Source organism: Narcine bancroftii, chromosome 1, assembly GCF_036971445.1.
Source record: "Narcine bancroftii isolate sNarBan1 chromosome 1, sNarBan1.hap1, whole genome shotgun sequence".
Lineage (NCBI taxonomy): Eukaryota > Metazoa > Chordata > Chondrichthyes > Torpediniformes > Narcinidae > Narcine > Narcine bancroftii.
This window is the reverse complement of record NC_091469.1, coordinates 341600457-341621294: the sequence shown is the minus strand read 5'-3', so window position 1 is coordinate 341621294 and position 20838 is coordinate 341600457. Positions and strand designations below refer to the sequence as shown.

The window sequence follows — 20838 nt, the reverse complement described above, 5'->3', positions numbered from 1 at the left end:
GAATAAGGACAATGACATGAAGGGACACCGACAGGATACCCCCCCCTGGTTCTCCAAGTATACTGAAATTGCACGTAGGCAGGCAGGATTGCCTAATGCCAAACCTCTCCAGCAGGAGGCAGAAGAATGTAAGGGGGAGGGTATTCCTACACTGAAATCAACTGTATAAAAGTTGGGTGAGCCCCAGTGTGTGTGTGTATTCCCAGGGTAAGGGGAAGCACCCAACTTTGCATTGTTGTAGTAATAAATGTTCTTTGTTCTCAATTTTTGTCTCGAGCAATTTCTTTAAAGGTACTTTAATTTCTAACACTATCGGATGATCTTCTTCTTTCTTTCTTTGGCTTGGCTTCGCGGATGAAGATTAATGGAGGGGTAATGTCCACGTCAGCTGCAGGTTCGTTTTGTGGCTGACAAGTCCGATGCGGGACAGGCAGACACGGTTGCAGCGGTTGCAAGGGAAAATTGGTTGGTTGGGGTTGGGTGTTGGGTTTTTCCTCCTTTGTCTTTTGTCAGTGAGGTGGGCTCTGCGGTTTTCTTCAAAGGAGGTTGGTGCCCGCCGAACTGTGAGGCGCCAAGATGCACGGTTTGAGGCGATATCAGCCCACTGGCGGTGGTCAATGTGATTGTTGAAATCTATTAATCAAATTAATCACGCACAAAATATTATCTGAAGCATATCTATTCTTTATAAAACCTGTTTGATCAATATGAATCAACTTTGGTAAAAATTTAGCCAATCTAATCGCTAATATTTCAGGTATTATTTTATAATCTACATTTAACAACGAAATTGGTCTATATGAAGATACTTTCAAAAGATCTCTATCTTTTTTAGGAATTACTGTAATTAAAGCACTAGAACAAGACTCAGGTAATTCATAATGTTCTCCAACTTGACGTAATACATCCCCAAACACTGTAGATAAATCATCATAAAAATTTTTATAAAATTTAACCGAGAATCCATCATCACCAGGTGTAATTGTACTTAATTGATATGCTATGTGCACAGTTTCATAACTTCAAAGGAAATGGGCCAATGACCATTTTTCTCAAGCAAAATATTTCAGTAACAATTAGGTCTAGAGCAGGGATTCTCAACCTTCCCTTCCCACTCACATATCACCTTATTAATCACAGAGCCCTGATGGCATAGGGATTACTTAAAATGGCATGTGAGTGGAAAGAAAAAGGTTGAGAACCACTGTTCTAGGTCTAACAAAGCAGCATAGCTACAACTTTCTTTAAAATAAATGCACCTGGGCTGAAATTATCATCAGTGGCACCTCAGAATATATCACATTTGTAACTGTGTGGGGGACATAGCCTCAAGGATTCTGGGGAGCAGATGAACTGCTTTTCCCAGAGATTAGTGAATCTGTGGAATTCTCTGCCCAAGGAAGCAGTGGAGGTGGCCTCTTTAAATATATTTAAGACAGAGTTACATATATTTTTGCAGAGTAGGAGAATTAAGATTTAAAACTGTGTCCATAACTCATGATCTGATCAACTGCCTTCCCCCAGTAACTTAAGAGTTGTTTTCCATATTGCACTATAAATTCTGTCCATCTGGAGACCAATAGAGAACATGATCTTTACCATGTAATGACTCCAAGGGAAATGCAGGGACCTTCACCAATCACTATACATGTTCTGTTTCTAACTCACAGAAGCTTTATATTTCAGTAATCAGGAAGGACAGTGATAATATACTCACATTTGAAGACTGGCAGATATTCATGTTCATTTTATGTCCACGACATGATGGCATGCAAGCTATGATCTTGTGAGAGATGGGAAAATTGATCTAAAATTATGAACATGGGAAGAAACTAAAATTCATCAGTTAATGGCTGTAACCAGTACAAACAGGATGAGCTTGGGGGTTAGGATGCAGGAAAGCAGAGTCAGCACAATTAACATAAGAATCTTCTTTGTGACAAGAGCCACCATAAGACTAAGATAAGGAATGGTAAGGTACAATAGAATGTAGGAAGTTGAGGTAGTCTGGATCAGATAAAAGTCTCCTAGCCCTAGATAGAAGTACCAAGTCCTACGTTTCTAATTAGCTAACCTTACACAGATTTATACATATTAAATTAGCCAACCCTAGATAAGACGAGTCAACTCTGCATACCAAGAGACTGTAGCCCCGAGAATCAGGAAGGTGTGAATAAGGACAATGACATGATGGGACACCCACAGGATACCCCCTGGTCCTCCAAGTGTACTGAAACTGCACATAGGCAGGAAGGATTGCCTATGCCAAACCCATCCAGGGGGCAGAAGAATGTAAGGGGGAGGGCACTCTGATACTGAAATTGACTGTATAAAAGTTGGGTGAGCCCCAGTATGTGTGTGTATTCCCAGGGTAAGGGGAAGCACCCAACTTTGCATTGTTGTAAAATAAATGTTCTTTGTTCTCAATTTTTGTCTCGAGCTATTTCTTTAAAGGTAAATTCTGTTTCTAACAATCTCATCCAACCCATTCACATCATACTGAATTTTCATGACAAATAATTGGCTGGAGAAACTCAACAAGTCGATTCACATCGGTGGGTGAAAGGAAATGAACAATGCTTCAGATTTAAAATGATGACCATTCTTTTTCTCTCTCTGCTGCTCATGGAGTTCTTGCAGCAGATTGCTTGTGGTTCCAGATTCCAGCATTTGCAGTTCCTCCTGTCTGCACACTTAACCATTATGCAGATTGGCATCGTTAGATTGCATCATTGCCAGAACATTTTTCTCAGTCCTTTTTACTACTAGGCTACACCTCACCCTCATCAGCCTTGCAGCTGAACGAAGGGACATTTCCTGGACAAAAGGAAACAATAGGAAAAATCGTAGCTGTGAGTCTGCAGTAAGTCAATTTTTTGGGTCATTTGGGCATGTGACAATAAACCCATATCATATCAATAACTAAATTTTGTAACGTTTAATCAAACGTTGGATTGTTTTTCCATTATATTTGATTGCTCTTCCAAATTGACGGAAACCCAGTGACTGATGTCATGGCGGCCAACAGCGTCCTGCGGTTGTCTGGCCGACCACCAGAACGTGCGACGTCACTCGGGTGAGATGAGCGCGTTGACGTCCGTCGAAGGCTGTCGCCATCTTGGCCGGTGCAGGTTGCTGGCGTTGCCTCTTTGTGTGTGTGTGTGTATTTTTTTTGGGGCGGGGAACAGACCCCGTATCCGACTGCAGGATGTCCGCCTTTTCCGAGTCCGCTCTGGAAAAGAAACTGGCGGAGCTGAGCAATTCGCAGCAGAGCGTGCAAACGCTGTCCCTTTGGCTCATCCACCACCGCAAGCACTCCAAGACCATCGTGCTGGTGTGGCACCGGGAGCTGAAGAAAGGTGAGCCGGTCGGGTGCTCAGTTCGTGGCACCGCTCTTGCAGTATTTGCACACAACTCTGCCTGCAGTTTAAACCCATCAAGTGCCCGCTGTGCCTGGGGTCTGGTCAGTTCATCTCCATCACGTGCAATTGGAAGCAATGTTTTTCTGCATTCATATCTCTCTGGGGTTTGAATTGTTGCAGTGGTTACTGCACACTCATTTTTAAACTGCTGTTAATTGTGATCCACCTACGTTCACAATGTTTCTTTTTCTTTAAAAACAATGCATTTCGATTCACCATGCCAGACAACCATTAATATTTGTGATTTGCGTCTTATTTTGGCCCGTTTAAATTTTTTTTTAAATGCGCTTTTGCAACATTTGTCTTTCTTGTTCAGAAAGTAACGATATCGGCATTAACAACATTTTAACTAGAGAGTAAATAAAACAAAGTGAAATGTTGGGGGATTATAATCATCGCTGCAGGAGTTAGGGTGATGTATCAAGTGAAATTGCAGGAGTGCAGGTATCACTGAGGCTTGGGAAGATTGAAGATAGAACAGGAGTGTTGAGGCCTTGAATGTTGAGAAATGTTAACAGATTGTTGCCTAATTAATCAGTCGATGCAGAGTAAACAGGATAAAAAGTTATTTAACTGTTAGAGTTTATGGATGATAGAATGAGGAATTTTGGTAAGGAGAGTGTTCAATGAGTCAAGTTGAGACCAAATATTAGTATTTCAGTTATGAGTTGTGAAGGATATTGGTACCGGTATGTGGTCAAGTGACATTAAAGTTGGAAACACTTTCTGGATTTCAGGGTGCCCAGGATAGGGATGGAGTCATAAGGGTGGGGAATGCATTTTGTGATGGGTGACGCGATAGCTCTAATCTTTCAAACGCCAATTTATTTTCTTTTTGTGTGGGACAATTCTGGCAACTTGAAGGGGATAAAAGAGGGGTTGGTGAGGTGGGGCTGAGCATTGTCAACATCTCGTTGGAAAGCAACCTTTTTATGGTGATATGGCAGCATGTGGATGAGTGATACTAGGGGGCCCAAGGGCAGCTCCTTACCAAATGAGATTCAAATTAGAGTTCAAGAAAAAAAAATGAACAAGTGTTTGCATGGCAGAGCAGTTTCAATAACTGATTCATGGGAGGAAATTTGTAAGGATAGATGGAGTAAGTTTTTGTCAATTATGATGACGGTGAATTTGAAGGAAATAATGCTCAGAGGAGGAGAACTGTGAACAAAAGCTATTTGGGACCATGAGGAATATGGATAGTTGACAGATCCAGTGAGAATGAGGTCAATGGAACTAGGTGCATGTGTTTAAATAGTTTTCTAATTCAGCTTGCTCTTCAAATATAGTTCATGGGTGAGTGTGTCAGTTGAAAGGTGCTTTCTGGACATCGATGAAGCAAATTTCTGTAGTGGAAAGGAATTCAGGAGTTTTGCCCTCTGTTGTGAACATTGCTAGTGAACTGAAATTGAATTAGTCTTAAAATAAAACAAGAAATGTAATCTGCTAACTATGTCATCCACTTTTCCAGCAACATTGAAGGACAGCTTCAAATTTTATTGTATCCATGCAATTATTTGCATTGTCTTGGTATAAACTTTTGGATGGCTAACATAATTTTTGATTGGAAATTTACAAGGGTCACAAAGGTTGGCCATTTGTCACCAAGACTATTCTTACTGTTTTGAATAAAGAACCTTTTGGTACCGGTCCCAATCAGTGTTTAACTAATTGGGCTGCTGTAATTTCTCATTTGAAGCATAATGGGCTTTTAGCTATGCACATTTTATCTTCAGCACAAAACACTAATATATCCTAAAAGGTGATTCACAAATTGAAGCAATGCTATACTCTGATCAAATGCTATAGAATATTTTTTTTTATTGAGGACAAGATAAAATCAAGTTTGGAAAATCTATAATTTCCTCTGCCCTCTGGAAAAAAGGCCTGGGACACCTGCAAATTTCCACAATTGTACTGATAATTGAAAGTGATGATGAATTTTGATTGTCAAAGGGAGGGATTGTTTACACTTTATAAACTTGCATTAAGTGGTCAAGTTGTCTACTGTGACCAAATCTTATGTGCCTGCAATATACAGAAACTAAATTTCTCCTGAAAAGTCACATAAAATAAAATATCTAAACTTGATTAAAAGGAGAATTTAAGTATTAATTTTTTGGGAAAATAGAGATGGGGGAAATGTGGTTTTGGGGGCTTAATATTTCTAGTTTTTCATTAAGCCCTTTTAACATTTTTAATTGAATATAATTTCTTCAAGAGAATCTAAATGAGTTGAATTACTCACAACTTGTTTGCACTAGTAAAGCACTATTTATGTCACACTTGTAATGGTTTATCATTCTTTGGCTTGGCTTCGCGGACGAAGATTTATGGAGGGGGTAAAAAGTCCACGTCAGCTGCAGGCTCGTTTGTGGCTGACCAGTCCGATGCGGGACAGGCAGACACGATTGCAGCGGTTGCAAGGGAAAATTGGTTGGTTGGGGTTGGGTGTTGGGTTTTTCCTCCTTTGCCTTTTGTCAGTGAGGTGGGCTCTGCGGTCTTCTTCAAAGGAGGCTGCTGCCCGCCAAACTGTGAGGCGCCAAGATGCACGGTTTGAGGCGTTATCAGCCCACTGGCGGTGGTCAATGTGGCAGGCACCAAGAGATTTCTTTAGGCAGTCCTTGTACCTTTTCTTTGGTGCACCTCTGTCACGGTGGCCAGTGGAGAGCTCGCCATATAATACGATCTTGGGAAGGCGATGGTCCTCCATTCTGGAGACGTGACCCATCCAGCGCAGCTGGATCTTCAGCAGCGTGGACTCGATGCTGTCGACCTCTGCCATCTCGAGTACCTCGACGTTAGGGGTGTGAGCGCTCCAATGGATGTTGAGGATGGAGCGGAGACAACGCTGGTGGAAGCGTTCTAGGAGCCGTAGGTGGTGCCGGTAGAGGACCCATGATTCGGAGCCGAACAGGAGTGTGGGTATGACAACGGCTCTGTATACGCTTATCTTTGTGAGGTTTTTCAGTTGGTTGTTTTTCCAGACTCTTTTGTGTAGTCTTCCAAAGGCGCTATTTGCCTTGGCGAGTCTGTTGTCTATCTCATTGTCGATCCTTGCATCTGATGAAATGGTGCAGCCGAGATAGGTAAACTGGTTGACCGTTTTGAGTTTTGTGTGCCCGATGGAGATGTGGGGGGGCTGGTAGTCATGGTGGGGAGCTGGCTGATGGAGGACCTCAGTTTTCTTCAGGCTGACTTTCAGGCCAAACATTTTGGCAGTTTCCGCAAAGCAGGACGTCAAGCGCTGAAGAGCTGGCTCTGAATGGGCAACTAAAGCGGCATCATCTGCAAAGAGTAGTTCACGGACAAGTTTCTCTTGTGTCTTGGTGTGAGCTTGCAGGCGCCTCAGATTGAAGAGACATCATTAATGCAGTAGGATTGCCCTTCTTTCTCCACAATCTTGCAAACAAAACAGGTAGCCTGCTGTCCAAGTATGCTCTGTTTAGTCATTGTTGCAACTCCAGTTTACTTCATCTGTGATTCTTTCATGCACAGTGGAATACATATATATTATATATATATTTGGAGAATGGATGTTGCTTCAGATGTATGCAAAGTAATATTTGAGATAAAATTTAGATGGGTAACTGAGTGGTGATGGTAACTTGGGTAAAGAACAGAACAGTCAGGAAAATAGCCTACTGGTATAGAATCAGAATTTGTGAAGCTCTTCAGTGGCATTGAGGATCCAGTTGTTTGTCTTGTGGAATAATCTAAATTTAACTTGAAGGAAATAAGTAAAGTTATTTATTTGTGGGTTAATGTCATGTTTAAAAAAGAATCAAAATTTTGCAACATGGAACACCTTCCAAGATACAATTTTGGACTTGAGATTTGCACTCCAAAGTACAGAATTAGTGTTAACTTGATTGCTGGGTTTCAATTGTGATTTATCTGCATTCTTCTTGCTCGGCTAAGTCATGACCAGTTGAACCACAACTGCTATTAATGAATGCAACAGTGACAACAATATTCCTTGCTAAATCAGTGATAATATTGCCAATTTATATGGTGCCCATGTGGGGGCCCATAATGTATTTGCATGTAGATGTTATCCTGTTGCCAGACTTTTGTGGGGGGGGGGGGCGGGGAACATTCCTTGTTTAGATGGAAACCTCTTGTTTGTTATAAGCAGTGTCCTCTGCCATTTCAAGTAGATTGTTTGACTTTGCACAATTGATGGATTGTTATGTGCACAATAAAATGGCCTATTCCACATCCAAAGCTCAGTGGTGACTGTTGGGAAGGCTCTGGCAGTTGTCTCATGGGAATGGCTGAATCCAAGTATAATATTAGACAGTCGTGAAGAGATTGCAATGCCAAAGCAAACTATTCACCTCTTCAAGTCCATGCCATTAATGAGAGGAGAAACTACACAGGGCAGGAACATGCTTGCTATTTCATGGATGAGGCTTGTGTTACTGATTCATGGGTTGTAACAACTGTACAAGGTTTCCTGAAGCTTCTCCTTGATGCTCTGGATTGCAGTTACTTCCTTTGGATCCTGTTGTTAAAAATAGAATTTAACTTCACAGCTGACTTTTTTTGCCTTCAAATCAGTAGTTTATTAGCTAAATCCATGGAATAAAGTTGACTACAGGTTGCTAATTGAAATGTTACATTTTCAGAATGATCTCTCCAGGGAGTATTAAACTACTCTGCGATATTTCGTTAGATATAAAAAAAAATGTAGGTGCTTGTAGACAAATTTTGAGTCCATCCCATAATTTATTTTGTAATTAATTGCTGTAAGTGGTTATATGGTTATATCTCTCTACAAACATGATCAGATTAGCTGATTAGTCATCTGTGAACTCTATTGTGTGCTGTTGACCACTCTGCAACTATAAAATACCAGAAATCATTGGTCCGAAGAATATAAGTTCAATTTCTTCCATTCTTTATAATGAAGCAAAATGGGTATAATTTCCTTGCAATTTTAAATCTAATATTTAACCCCAGTCAATAACATTAATGATTATTTGCATGCTTGTTGTTCAATATTTAAAAATCTTCATGGAAACCTAACATTTTAGCATTTAACATTTGTTTTGAAATGATGATAGTTGAACATTCATACCTTGTCCATTATGCCCCTTTCCACTGAATAATAAAAGGTGATCAGTAAGATTATTGTTCACTTAACTGAATTGTCAATTAACCTTAAATGGCTGCATTAAAATATTGTGAAATGTAATTTGTATGAAAATATCATGGATTTTTAAAAAAAAAAATTAAATGCACAATAAAAATGTTTAAAAAAAAAGGCAAAACTGTTTTGGTCAACATAACTGGAAAATAAGTAAGGCACTTCTGATGAGAGTTTATCAACTTGAAACCTAACCCTCTTTCTCTTTCCACAGGTGCTGTCAACCCTGCTTAGTCTCCCAGCATTTTCTGGTTTTATTTCAGATATCCAGCATAGACTGTTTAAAATAGTTGTGTGGATCCAGTTGTATGGAGTCAAGGCAAGAGGAACTCTGCTGATCTCTGCAATATTCACACTGATCCAGAAATTTTGGGAGGTCTGAGGCTCTGTAGAGTCAGTCATTCAGTACAGATTCATGCCCTTCCTGCTTTTTTTTCTACTCATTCACACACCAGGAGCAATTTCAAGTGGTCAGTTAATATTGCTAACTAGTACATCTTTGGGAAGTGGGATGAAACCTTTACACCCTGGAAAAACCAATGCAGTTCCAGGGAGAATGCAAATTTCACAAACACAGCAACAGAGGTCAGAATGGAACCTGCCCATAGTTGTTGTCAGCCCATTCAGACATTCATTTATATGAATTTAAAAAGACACGCACTCACCAAATTTGATGTTTGCATATCTGAATTCCCCAACTCTTTTATTTTCCCTCCATGTTTAGAATTGTACAGCTTTCAAATAAATAGCAGGGGACTTCTGAGATTTTGTGGCACTGGTCCAGGTTCTTCATGGGCATATGTGTTACTGTAAGTCAACAACAATGAATTTGTACTGCCCTTTGAAATGCTTTATCAAATCCATTAAGTTGCTTCAAATTCCATTCCTCCAAAATATTAAAGCTAGATGGTATCAATCTTTGCATAGATTCTAAGATGCCAAAGGTACAACAGGTCTGATGACCATGCAACATCATCCTATCAGAAATCTGGGGACATGGCTAATTTGTGAGAGCTGTCATACAGCCTTGTTAAGCATTATTCTCATATGGTCATACTGACAGAATAATCTCATTTAGCCAACATCACATTTACTATCAGAACAAACCTTGAGTGTATGATATCTTGTGTGGGCTTTATTGGAGGTTAAAATATTGTTAGATTTTGTAAAACCATAAAACATAAGAGCAGAAATAGGCTGTTTAGCCCAGTCTGCTCCATCATTTTATTCATTTTCCCACTGCCCACCCCTTTCCCCATAACTTTTGATGCCTTAGCTACTCAAGAACCTATTCATCTGTCTTAAATAGACCCAATGAACTGACATCCAAAACTACCTGAGGCAACAAATTTCATAGATTTGCCATCCTCTGGCTGAAAGAATCCTCTGCATCTCTGTTCTCAGCAGACATCCTTCAATTCTGAAGTTTTGTCTGCTTTTCCTAGACAGTCTCACCATGGGAAACAACCTTTCCACATCTACTCTGTCCATGCCTTTCAACATTCAAAATGTTTCAATGAGTTTCCCCTTCATTCTCTTAAATTCCACTGAATAAAGGTGAAAAGCTGTCGTACTTCTTGAATGTTAATCCTTTCATTCCTGGAATTATCCTTGTGAACTTTCTTTGAACTCACTCCAACATCATCTCGACTTTTCTTAAATGAGAAGCCCAAAAGTGCTCAGAATACTCCAATGAGGCTTCACCAATGCACCATGAAGTATCAACATCACATCCCTGCTCTTGTATTCTGTTCCTCTCCCTTGAAATAGTAACTTCACTCACTTTCCTTCCCTGATACCCTTTGACATCTGGCACACTGCTAGTATCCTACACAGTGAGGATGGATACAAAATACTAATTTGGTTCCTCTGCCATTTCCTTGTCTCCTATTGTTCCAAAGAAGAAGAAGAAGATTGTTATTTCTCCAGCAGCAATTTCTAGTGGACCTTTATCTACTCTTGCCTCTTATTGTTTATATACTTGAAAAAGACTTTTGTATCTTCTTTTATCATTTGCTGGCCTACTTTCATACTTCATCTTTTCTCTCCTTGAGTTTTTTAGTCATCCAAGTATTGTACAAACTTTCCAATCTTACCTTTTAACTATTTTTTTCCTTCCAGGTATGTCCTCTTGCTTTTACATTGGTTTTCCTAATCAGCCACAGTTTACTTTTCTTTCCATTTGAATATTTCCTTTTTTTGTATGCATTTAACTTGCACCCTCCCCATTTCTTGCAGAAATTCCATCCATTGGTGCTCTGCCTCCTTCTGATCTACTTTGGACAGTTCCTCTCTAATTCCACTGTAATTCCCTTTATTTCATTGAAATATGAACACATCTGATAATATTTTCTCCTTGTTAAATCTCAGTTTTAACTCCGTTATATTGTGATCACTGTCCTCCAATGTTTCCTTTACTCAAAGCTCTCTAATCATCTCTGGTGTATTACACAACGCCAAATCCAGTACATCCGATCCTTTCAGCTCATAATCAAGCTGCTCTTAAAATCTGTCTCCGAGGCTTTCTCCAAAATCTCTCTTGAGATCCAGTTCCAACTTGGTTTTCCCAACCTACTTGCATGTTATGGCAACCATAAACATTGCCCTTCTGACACATCTTTTCTCTCTGTTGCTGCAATTTGCTGTCTTCATTGTGGTTACTGTTTGGAGGTCTATATATAAAGCCAATATTTACCCTTGCCTAACTCAACAATAATGATTATTTTCTCTCCTGTTCCTCTGCCACCTCTTTCTAATAATTTAAATTCCCTTTCCAACAGAGCCACACCACCTCCTTTGGTTACCTGGCTATCCTTTTAAAGCACTTCCCAATAACTTCCAACTTTTTGCTATGACCACAACATCATACCTGCCTATGTATAGCTGTACTACAAGGTCCTCCACTTTATTCCTTGTGCTGCGTGCATTTAAAATTCAAACCTGTCAATCACTCCCCTGCCTCCTGAACGATCAGAGTTCATCCAACTACATCTCCGACTCCCTAACACGGTCTGTCAGGAGCTGCAGTTTGGTGCACTTCTCACAGATGAAGTCATCAGGGAAAGTGTCAGCTTTACTGAAACATTCTGCAAAAGGAGCAAGTCTTTGCCCTGGCTGCTATTTCCCACTATCTATGAAATAGGAAAAAAATACAGCTGGAAAGAAGTAACCTGTCTCTAAAGAATTGATTCTGGAACCCATAAACCATGGAATTCAGTTCATATAGGAGCAAGGAAATTCCCTGGCTATTTTACAATTGCCTTCCCTTATCTGATTAATTGATGTTATTCTTTGTCAAATGCTGTTTTGAACAAGCTCTGAGGATGGTAAGAACGCAGCATGTCTTATATGGATAGCTTTAATGCCCAGTAAATTATCCAGCTGTACCATTGATGACCAAATCCTGAAGAAATTATTGCCAGCCTAAAAGTTTTGAAAATGCAGAGAAAAAACTTTTCTTTTTCCTTCCCAGTCCACCTCTTGCAGATGTATCTGTACTAGTGAAGCAATATACAGTTAATTAGGTCTTCAAGACCTTTGCCAAGGTCCCACAAGGGAAACTGGTCCAAAAGATTAAAACTCCAGGGATTCAAGGTAAGTTGGATATAAAATTAGCACAGCAATAGGAGACAGGATAATGAAGGTTTTGGTGATTGTAAACCGGTGGCCAGTGGTGTACTGGAGTGTTTAATGCTGGGATCCTTCTTATAAATATTAACAACTTGGAAATGGATGTATGTTTTATGTTTGCAATTGACACAAAAATTGGTGGATTTTTTTATGGATGGTTATTGGCTCACAGGACAATGTTGTCCATTTGATAAGATGAGCACGACAATGAAGGATGCAATTTAATCATAGACATTATCCATGTCCTATCCTTATACTCCTAAAATTTTGGAAGTTTAAATAAGGATAGGACATAGACAATGAATGGTGAAGTCTTGGGGAGCATTGAGGAACAAAGACCTCTGTGCAAGTCCAGTGATACCTGAAGCAGTCAACACAGTGGATAAGATAGTGAAGAACACATGGAATAGCCAGGGCATAGAATAAAAAAAAATGATGTTACACCTTTTATGAAACATTGATCAGGCAATACGTGTACAGTTCTAGGGACTGGAGAGGATACAAAGGTGTTTCAAAGGATTGTTGCCTTGGATGAAGCACTTATGAAATGAGATGGGAGTGACTTTTTTTGTGGAATGGAGGAACCAGATGGTATTTAGACCATAAAATGGATATTAAGTAGGCTCTCTAGTGTTGAGGTGTATAAACCAAAGGACACTAATTTAGAGGCTTTGAGGGGTCCTGAGGAACCTTTGTCATCCAAGTGTTGATAGAATCTGGAGATGCTGGTAAATGGGATTAGCAGTTCTTCATGGTGTCCCCTTCAGTCTGCTTGTGTTGGGCATGGCTGATTTTTGTCAGTATTAGTTCTGTTTTGTCCTAAAGAAAATTCTGGTCAATAGGATCATCTGTGAGACACAGGCAGGAGCAGAATTGTATTCAGCCAGTCTCAAACTCGTACTGCTAAATGACAGTCCACTCATGGTTCAGTAAGGAATGTGGGAGGTCATACTGGGTGCAGTAACATCTGTGTTAATTATTTGTTGCCTTGAGACTCTACACGTTAGATAGTGTACATTAAATAGTGGAGCCAGCATGTTTGAAAAACCTTGCAGTCCTGCCTTGTTTAGATCTGAATGTGGTGGACATTTGGCTTCAAGAACCTTGGTTTAAGCACTTTGAGTTCAATTGACAAGAACCATTTACAAATAACTTAATCTCAAAATGCTGGGTGAATGATCCATCTTGGGATTCTCCTGAAGTGGCATGAAGAGTAGTTCAGATGTTGGCTGTTCTTCCTGTTTCTAGAACCTTTGTGATGGGATGGTCTTTGTCTGGTTGAGTGCTTGAAGTTTAATGCCACCAGGGTTAAAACAATCTGCTAATTGGAGCTCCAACCATTCTAAACATCCAACACTAATGCACCATGGCTGCAAAATATATCATACCATGCACAAAGGCCCGTGCAGTAGCTCCAAAGCCGTCCATGAACCTGCAAAGTCCAAGAATGCTGATTTGGGTGGGGGGGGGGGAGAGAGAGAACTAGAAGGTAGCTTATCACTGCCTATCATACATTTTGGTTTGGACTTGTTGTTGACCTTGCCAGAAATTCCATAGCCCTACATTTTCAAGCACATGTATAAATATACTACACAGGCCTTGTAAATTTGAAATATTAATTCTGGTGAATGAATCAAATATTTATCTTCCTGATAAATCATTTAGTTTTCCTTGTGGGTCCTAACAAATGCAAAATACTCTGATGTATGACAAAAGGTATTTAATAGGCATTTTTAAATTATGCAGAAAGTACACTTGAGAGGCGTTACAATGCACCTTTTATTTGAGGCTATGGAAATGGTTCTTGTTAGTTTAAACCAAGCAGTCCTTGTCATGCCTTCTAATTAACAACATCCACTTATTCACCTTCGCTCGATCCATTAATAAATTGAGTGCTACAGACCCTATTGCAAACCCTAAACTTGTAGATCAAGGGGGTTCTTGTAAATTTATTAAAAGCGTAGTGGTTACAGATGTTCAGATTTTGGCTGAAGGTTTAAACTTCTGGTCATTTTTTTAAAAAACATGAACATAATTAAGAATAATTCTCATCTGGACCATGTTAATTGTTCAATATTTGGAAACTAATGTGTTCATTAATTCAAATGCAATTTGATACAGATGCTCAACATCTGAACTATGCTGGATAAAATGTTTCTAATCGATGGAACTTCATATTGGTTATGAAGGGCAGCACGGTTGATGTAGCAGCTAGCGCAATGTCTTTGCAGCGATCAGGACTAGGGTTCAAATCCTGTAGTTTGTATATTCTCTCCGAGTAGTTTGCGTTTACTCCAGAGGTTCCAGTTTCCTCCATCATTACTGTGCTGTATGCCTTAAAAAATTTTAACATGTAAAATTGATTTGTGTATTTTAACACTTTATTTTTATTATACTAAATTCCTTTTGAGAACCTTTAAAAGAAATAATAGGTTTGTTAATATGAACATATTGTAGGAAGGAACAAAGACATTAACTTTCCATTCACATTAAGTTATTGAATAAATCTTCCTCTATGTTGTTGCTTTATCAAAGCACTGGATCCTCTCGATGCAGCATTTTCATGTGCTTGCATTTGTTCTTTTGAAGGGCCTCCCAATAAACTTTTTTCTCAAAAGCTGATGCATTTTTCAGTTTTCAAACATATGTCAACATTTTGTTTGGTTCTTGCCACTGAATCAAATTTGACTGTCCCTTTAGATAATACCAATAATAAATGCAGAATATGCTGGAAATGCTAAGTGGGTCAAGCAGCAGCTCTGGAAATAAGTCATTAACATTTCAGGTTGAAGACTTTTCGTATGGACTGGAGGCCAGGTTTTGTTTCTTATCCCTTCTTGCTGCTGGTTACACATCACAATATGGAATGAGGTCATTTATTTTCATTTTACCTTGAAATCCTGTTTGCTGTGTTCAAATATGATTTTCCATGTTTAATAAAATCCCTTCATAAATTTGAATGTCTTATTTTTTTTAACCACTGAGAACAATTCTGTTTCCTCTTGTCTCACCAAATAGCTTGATTCTGTCGCCTATCAGCAAAATCTTCTATAACTTTTCAAGGCCTTCATGTGCTGATAATTAAAACAATTTGTTTGTTTTTTGAAATAATTTACTTTAATGTTTCAATGCCATAGATCATAATTCCCTGTATTTGGATATAGCTTCTCTGACATTTGTTGGATAGGTAACAGGATGATTTAATTTTACATGTGTAGTGGCAAAGCAGTATAGTGGTATACAAATAGGCTTTAGCCTGCTCATCTCTTGGGTAATTGGAAAATTAGCTAGAGCAGGTTACTGAAGTCAGTTGAGTTGGACATTTCACCCAATTTTTATTCCAAAGTATAACAATATGAAGTATAATGTGTTGCATTGTACCAAGGTGTGTTCTACCACAACATGGTGTGTATAAATGTGAAGTTCAATGAAAGAGGGAATTTTGGGGGGTGGCGGGTGTTTAAAAACCATGTAAAATTAAAAATAACATGATGTTTATTTTGTTAGTGCTAATACCAACTACAAATTGACATTGGGTAATAAGATGAGCTTTGAATACATTGTTCAAAATTGCAATGAAAGAAATTAGTTTCAATTCAAGGGGCTCAGGCACCAATAAATGAAAGAATTCAATTGAGTACTGAAAATCTGTTACCAACTCTCCAATGTTTTCTTGGATATCTTCAAAGTTGCACTCTATAGGGAGTGGTACCCACCTGTTTGAAACAGGACTCAATCATACTGGTGCCCCTGAAGAGTGTGGTAACCTGCCAAAATGACTGCTGACCAGTGGCACTCATCCAGTGATGGTGTTTTGAGAGGGAGGTGTTAAAACACATCTGCTCCTGTCTGAGTTGTGACATGGATCCATTCCATTTTATGTACCACATCAATTTCTCAGACTCTACACAAAACCCTAGAACACTTGGCTATCAAAGATGCATAAATCAGGATGCAATTTATTGACTATGGTTCAGTATTCAACACCATTATTCCCTTAAAATTGATCAGCAAACTTCATGACCTGGGCCTCAATACCCCACTGTATAATTTGATCCTGGATTTCCTCCCCTCCAATCACTGGGCTGAATTTAAGAAAAAAGGCAATGAGTCAGCATACAGGAGGAAGATTGAAAACTTGGCTGAATGGTGTACTAACAGGAACCTCTTAATGTCACCAAAACTAAGGAGCTGATTGTAGATTTTAGGAAGAGAAAAATGGATGTACAATCCAGTGATCAAAGGGTGAGCAAATTTAAATTTAGAAGTGTGTTCACTGGCTGCATCATGGCCTGGAATGAGGGCACCGATACCAGTGAGTGGAGAGCCCAGCACATCACAGACAAAACTACCATAGAGAAAATCTACTTGAAATGCTACCATCAGAGAACAGCAGCAGTCATCAAGGATCCAGATGATCTGTTCTTGCTGCCATCAGGAAAGAGATATGGGTGCCACAGATTCAGCAAACAGCTACCCCTCCACCATCAGATTCCTAAACAACACTCAAGAGACTCATTTAAGGACTCTTACTTTGCACATTATTTATTGAATATTTTTCTGTATTTGTACAGTCTGTTTACATTTCTTTCTTTGTTTACATTTAGACATAGACATACGTACAGCCCGGTAACAGGCCCTTTCAGCTCACGAGCCCGTGCTGCCTAATTACACCCAATTAACCTACAACTCGAGTACGTTTTGAATGGTGGGAGGAAACCGGAGTGCCTGGAGGAAACCTATGCAGACATGGGAAAAATGTGCAAACTCCTTACAGACCGTGTCGGATTCAAAACCGGATTGTTGGCGCTATACAGCATTGTGCTAACTGCTGCCCATTTCTCTGTTTTTATATATGTATCTTTTACTTGAGTAAACTTTTTTTTTGCCCTACTGATGGTAGGAATTCTGCCTGACCTCCAGGTAAAAGAATCTCTGGGTGGTATGTGAGGTCATGTATGTACTCTGAAAATAAATTCTAATTTGGGGGAGAGGCAATTAGAATAAAGGAAATGTCTAATAGAATTAAAATGGGCAGTTAAATTTGAATTTAAGGTTCATTCTCAATGGATGTTTTGTTGAAGGCTATTTTGAAATGTGGTTGGGAATTGAGATATTTTTAGGAAAAGGTAGGTTAGAAAAAGATCTTACTAATTAAAACTGCAATAAAAGCATTTGAGATTCCATATCAGGATGAGCAGAAAACAATGGAAAGCTATAATTCGTCAAACATCAGTGATGGTATATTATCAGGAAATTAGAGGCTTGTATAAGTGACAATTGTGATAGACTTTAATCCACAAATAGGGTAATTCATATGTTTTTGAGATCAACATGTGGAGGAACCACTGAGGAAACAAGGTATTTTCTAATATAATATTCTCCAGTGAGAGAGGGTGAGTTACTAATTGGGTAGTTGGGATCCTTTGGAGGAAAAAAATCATTTATAAAGAATTTACACAAAATTAAGTCATTTAAATTAATTTTAAACCGTCAAGGTGTGGTGTAAAATAGCAAATGCAGATTGAGGAAACGATAATGGTGCAAAAGCAAAAAAACTATAGACAATTTTTTTAAAAAGTTTACAACCAGCATGTGGGCCTTTTAAGATTTTAAACTACAAGTGACTTGCGACTTGTGTCCATCCGCACATACGGCCGAATTTTTTAAAAAAAAATTTACACGAGTTATGTATTTGACAAACTATAACAGGGATACAGGGCATGTAAGAGCCAAAATGTGCGTGCTACCTTGTTAGTCGGTGTTCCAGTGTCTGTCGGCTGGGCATGGCCATATTGATTCCTGTGTGTATGTGCAGTGAGTTCATGTATTGGAGTTCGGTTGGCATATGTGAGAGAGTTAAGGGTGCAAATTCGGTCTCGTTCAGGTGCTTACCTGTCACGCATGCACCAACCAAACTCCTATATGCAAACATGGCCAGATTGTGGAAATATTTGCCAAGGTGATCGACAAATTTGGGAAGCTTTAAGTTGTTATCATCAAATCTATGAAGAAAATAAGATTTGATTAAAAAGTTTGCTTTAAGACTTTGGTTCTCCACACACGTGGGCAAAATTGATCATAAGTCGGGAAGTAGCTGTATACTTGTGTAATCGTCAAAATTTTTGGACCTCTTTTTCGGGCCAAAAAGGTGGTGGGGGGGGGTGGGGGAAGGTGTGTTGACTTTGACATGGTTCAAACTTTTGACCTTGTGAAGTATCTGTGTCGTTCAGGCGTCAGGAGCTCAGATGGCTGGGACAGGGGGTTTAAGTCCATGGTTGGGATATTGAGAGCTTGGATGGGAGGTAGATTGAAGGAGAATCCATAGCCGAGAGCTCAGATGAGTGGGTGGTCAAGGCGAGGTCCTATGGTTGGGAGTTTGGATGGGCTGGTGGCTGGGGCATCACTTCGGATGGGTGGGCAGCGGGGCCAGGATCTGCAGTTTGGAGTTTAGATGTGTGGGTGGCTGGGGCGAGGAGATTGGATGAGCGGGCGGCCAGGGCCAGGATCCGTGGTCAGCAGCTCGTTATGGAGGGGCAGCCAGGACATCGGGGGTTCAGATGGGCAGGCAGCTGGGGGAGGATCTGACGTCAGGAGTTCGATTGAACGGGCAGCCAAGATTTTGGGGGTTTGGATGGGCAGGTGGCAGGGGCAAGGATCTACAGCCGGGAGCTAAGTTGGATGGACAGCTGGGGTGTTGGGAGCTCTGGTGGATCCTCTTAAATCTTTCTCCTCTCCCCTTCAACTGAAATGTAGCCTCACTTTGAAGAAGGATGAACAGAAAAAAATGGGGGATCAATAGGGCAGTTGTCTGATAACAGTAATATAGAAAAAGATCTGAGAATTTTTAATTTTTTTTAAAAGTGGTAACTGGGTCCTTATTTTGTAACTTGCAGAATAGAGAAGTTGATTTGTATTTTGACCTTCTGAAGGCCTTTGATAATATGTCAGTTACAATTATTAAACAAAAGTAGTGCATATTGATTGGGAATAATATACTGGCACAAATTCAGTAAATAAAAAGTTGGAATGAACAAGCCCCTTTCAGGTTATTGGGTGTCAGCATTGGAGCTCAGCTATTCACAATAAAAGTTTTGAACAGGAATACCAAGTATAGCATGCCCAGATTATTGTTCATACACTGCTCAGTGCTTCTATGGGTTGTGAGGTCAATGTAATTTTATATTGAGAAATATGTGCATATTTGGTTGCACGAATAGACAAGCATTTCAAAAATGATGAGAATTTGAAAGCTGTTTACAAAAACCTGAATTACCTTGTGACAAATAATTGCAAGTGCAGGGGAAAATTAGCATTGACAGATAAACAGCATTTTGGTCTTCCTATATATTTAAATACTTGGCTAAAATCTCAATTATGTTAGGCCTTAGTAAGGCAGTACAGGTCAAGAACCCTGTATTCGAAGTTCCTAAACCAAAAAATCCCAAAAGTGAAAAAAAAATTGCTGACATTATGTCACAAGTTGAAAATAGAAATTCACCACCTGACTTGCCCATGTGGAGCTCTGATGCTCTGTTGGCGCCAGTTTGGTAACAACCTAGCTGTGGTACAAAACTGAAATCTTTGCTTCTGGCTGGGAAAATGCCATATGGATTTGGGTCTAATTGTTCAGCGAAGGTGACTCCATTCTCAACACCAGGTGCGGTGCTGTCTGCATCGAAGAAGTCGTCTCGGACTTCCGGTCAGGAACGGGGACCTTGGGCTACTGGGAGGTATTGGGGATCAGCGGCGGCAAAAGACAAAAACCATTGTTAATGAGGCAGATGACACTGGAGGAAACATTTGAAAAAGCCATCAAAGAGAATTTATAGTTTTTGGTGCTGCACTTTTGTAAGCAGATAACTTTTTTGTTAAGTACTAAACATTATTTCATGTGAATTTTCCACTTGTGGAGTCATGTCAGCACTCAAAAAGCCTGCTGTCTGTATTTTTTATAACTGCTGATACAAGTATTCTGCTGATTCTACTGTGCTGCTTAGTTCCACTGTTCCAAAAACCAAAAAAAAACAAAAACGTCTAGTCCCAAGCGTATTGGATACAGAGTACTATACTTGTACTTAGAAATTATCTGTACAGTCTCGGTCACCATATTGAAGGAAGGATATTTTTTGATAGAGGTAATGCTGCAAAGTTTTGTCAGATTAATTTTTGGGATATAAGGTCTTTGGAACCAGGAGAAGCAGTCTCAAAATAAGGGTCAGCTGTTCAGCAATAGAAAGAAGTGTCTTCACAAAGCATATAATGAATTTGGAATTCTATATCTGAGGCTTGTCATCTCAGTGGTTGAGTCTATTCATTAAAAACACAGATTTTTAGATGTTCAGGGAACCAATGCATATGGGGTAAGTGCAGGAAAGTTGCACGGTGCTCAATGATCAACAATTCACTTTGAATAGTGAAGCAGGCACGAGAGGTCTAATACCTCAGTACTATTTCTTCTATTGACCAACCATTATCAAAAATGTGTTTATATTTGAGCACTTCGTCTTCTTATTATTACATCCCTTTGCAGTTGAGTTGCACCACAATTCACTGTTAAATTGCATCTGCTGTATGCCTGCGCATTTCATCAGTCTGCCTGTTCCTAGCAAGCTATTTTTTTTTTACTGTTTG

The 20838-nt window shown here is 39.5% G+C and overlaps 1 protein-coding gene across 8 annotated transcripts in view; it reads left to right on the top strand.

Annotated features, from left to right (window-relative positions):
* The first annotated feature begins 2947 nt into the window (after positions 1–2947).
* LOC138749049 (regulation of nuclear pre-mRNA domain-containing protein 1B-like) overlaps positions 2948–20838 on the top strand; it is an 81112-nt gene continuing 63221 nt past the window's right edge. For 3 of the 8 annotated variants that reach the window (XR_011348379.1, XR_011348380.1, XM_069910120.1), the window contains exon 1: positions 2948–3359. Coding sequence is in view for 4 of the 8 variants with exons in the window: in XM_069910120.1 (XP_069766221.1) it covers positions 3209–3359 (151 nt within the window). In the remaining 4 variants the exon portion in view is untranslated. The remainder of the gene's footprint in view (positions 3360–20838) is intronic. The other 5 variants (XR_011348390.1, XM_069910133.1, XR_011348383.1 and 2 more) reach the window with 3 other exon arrangements.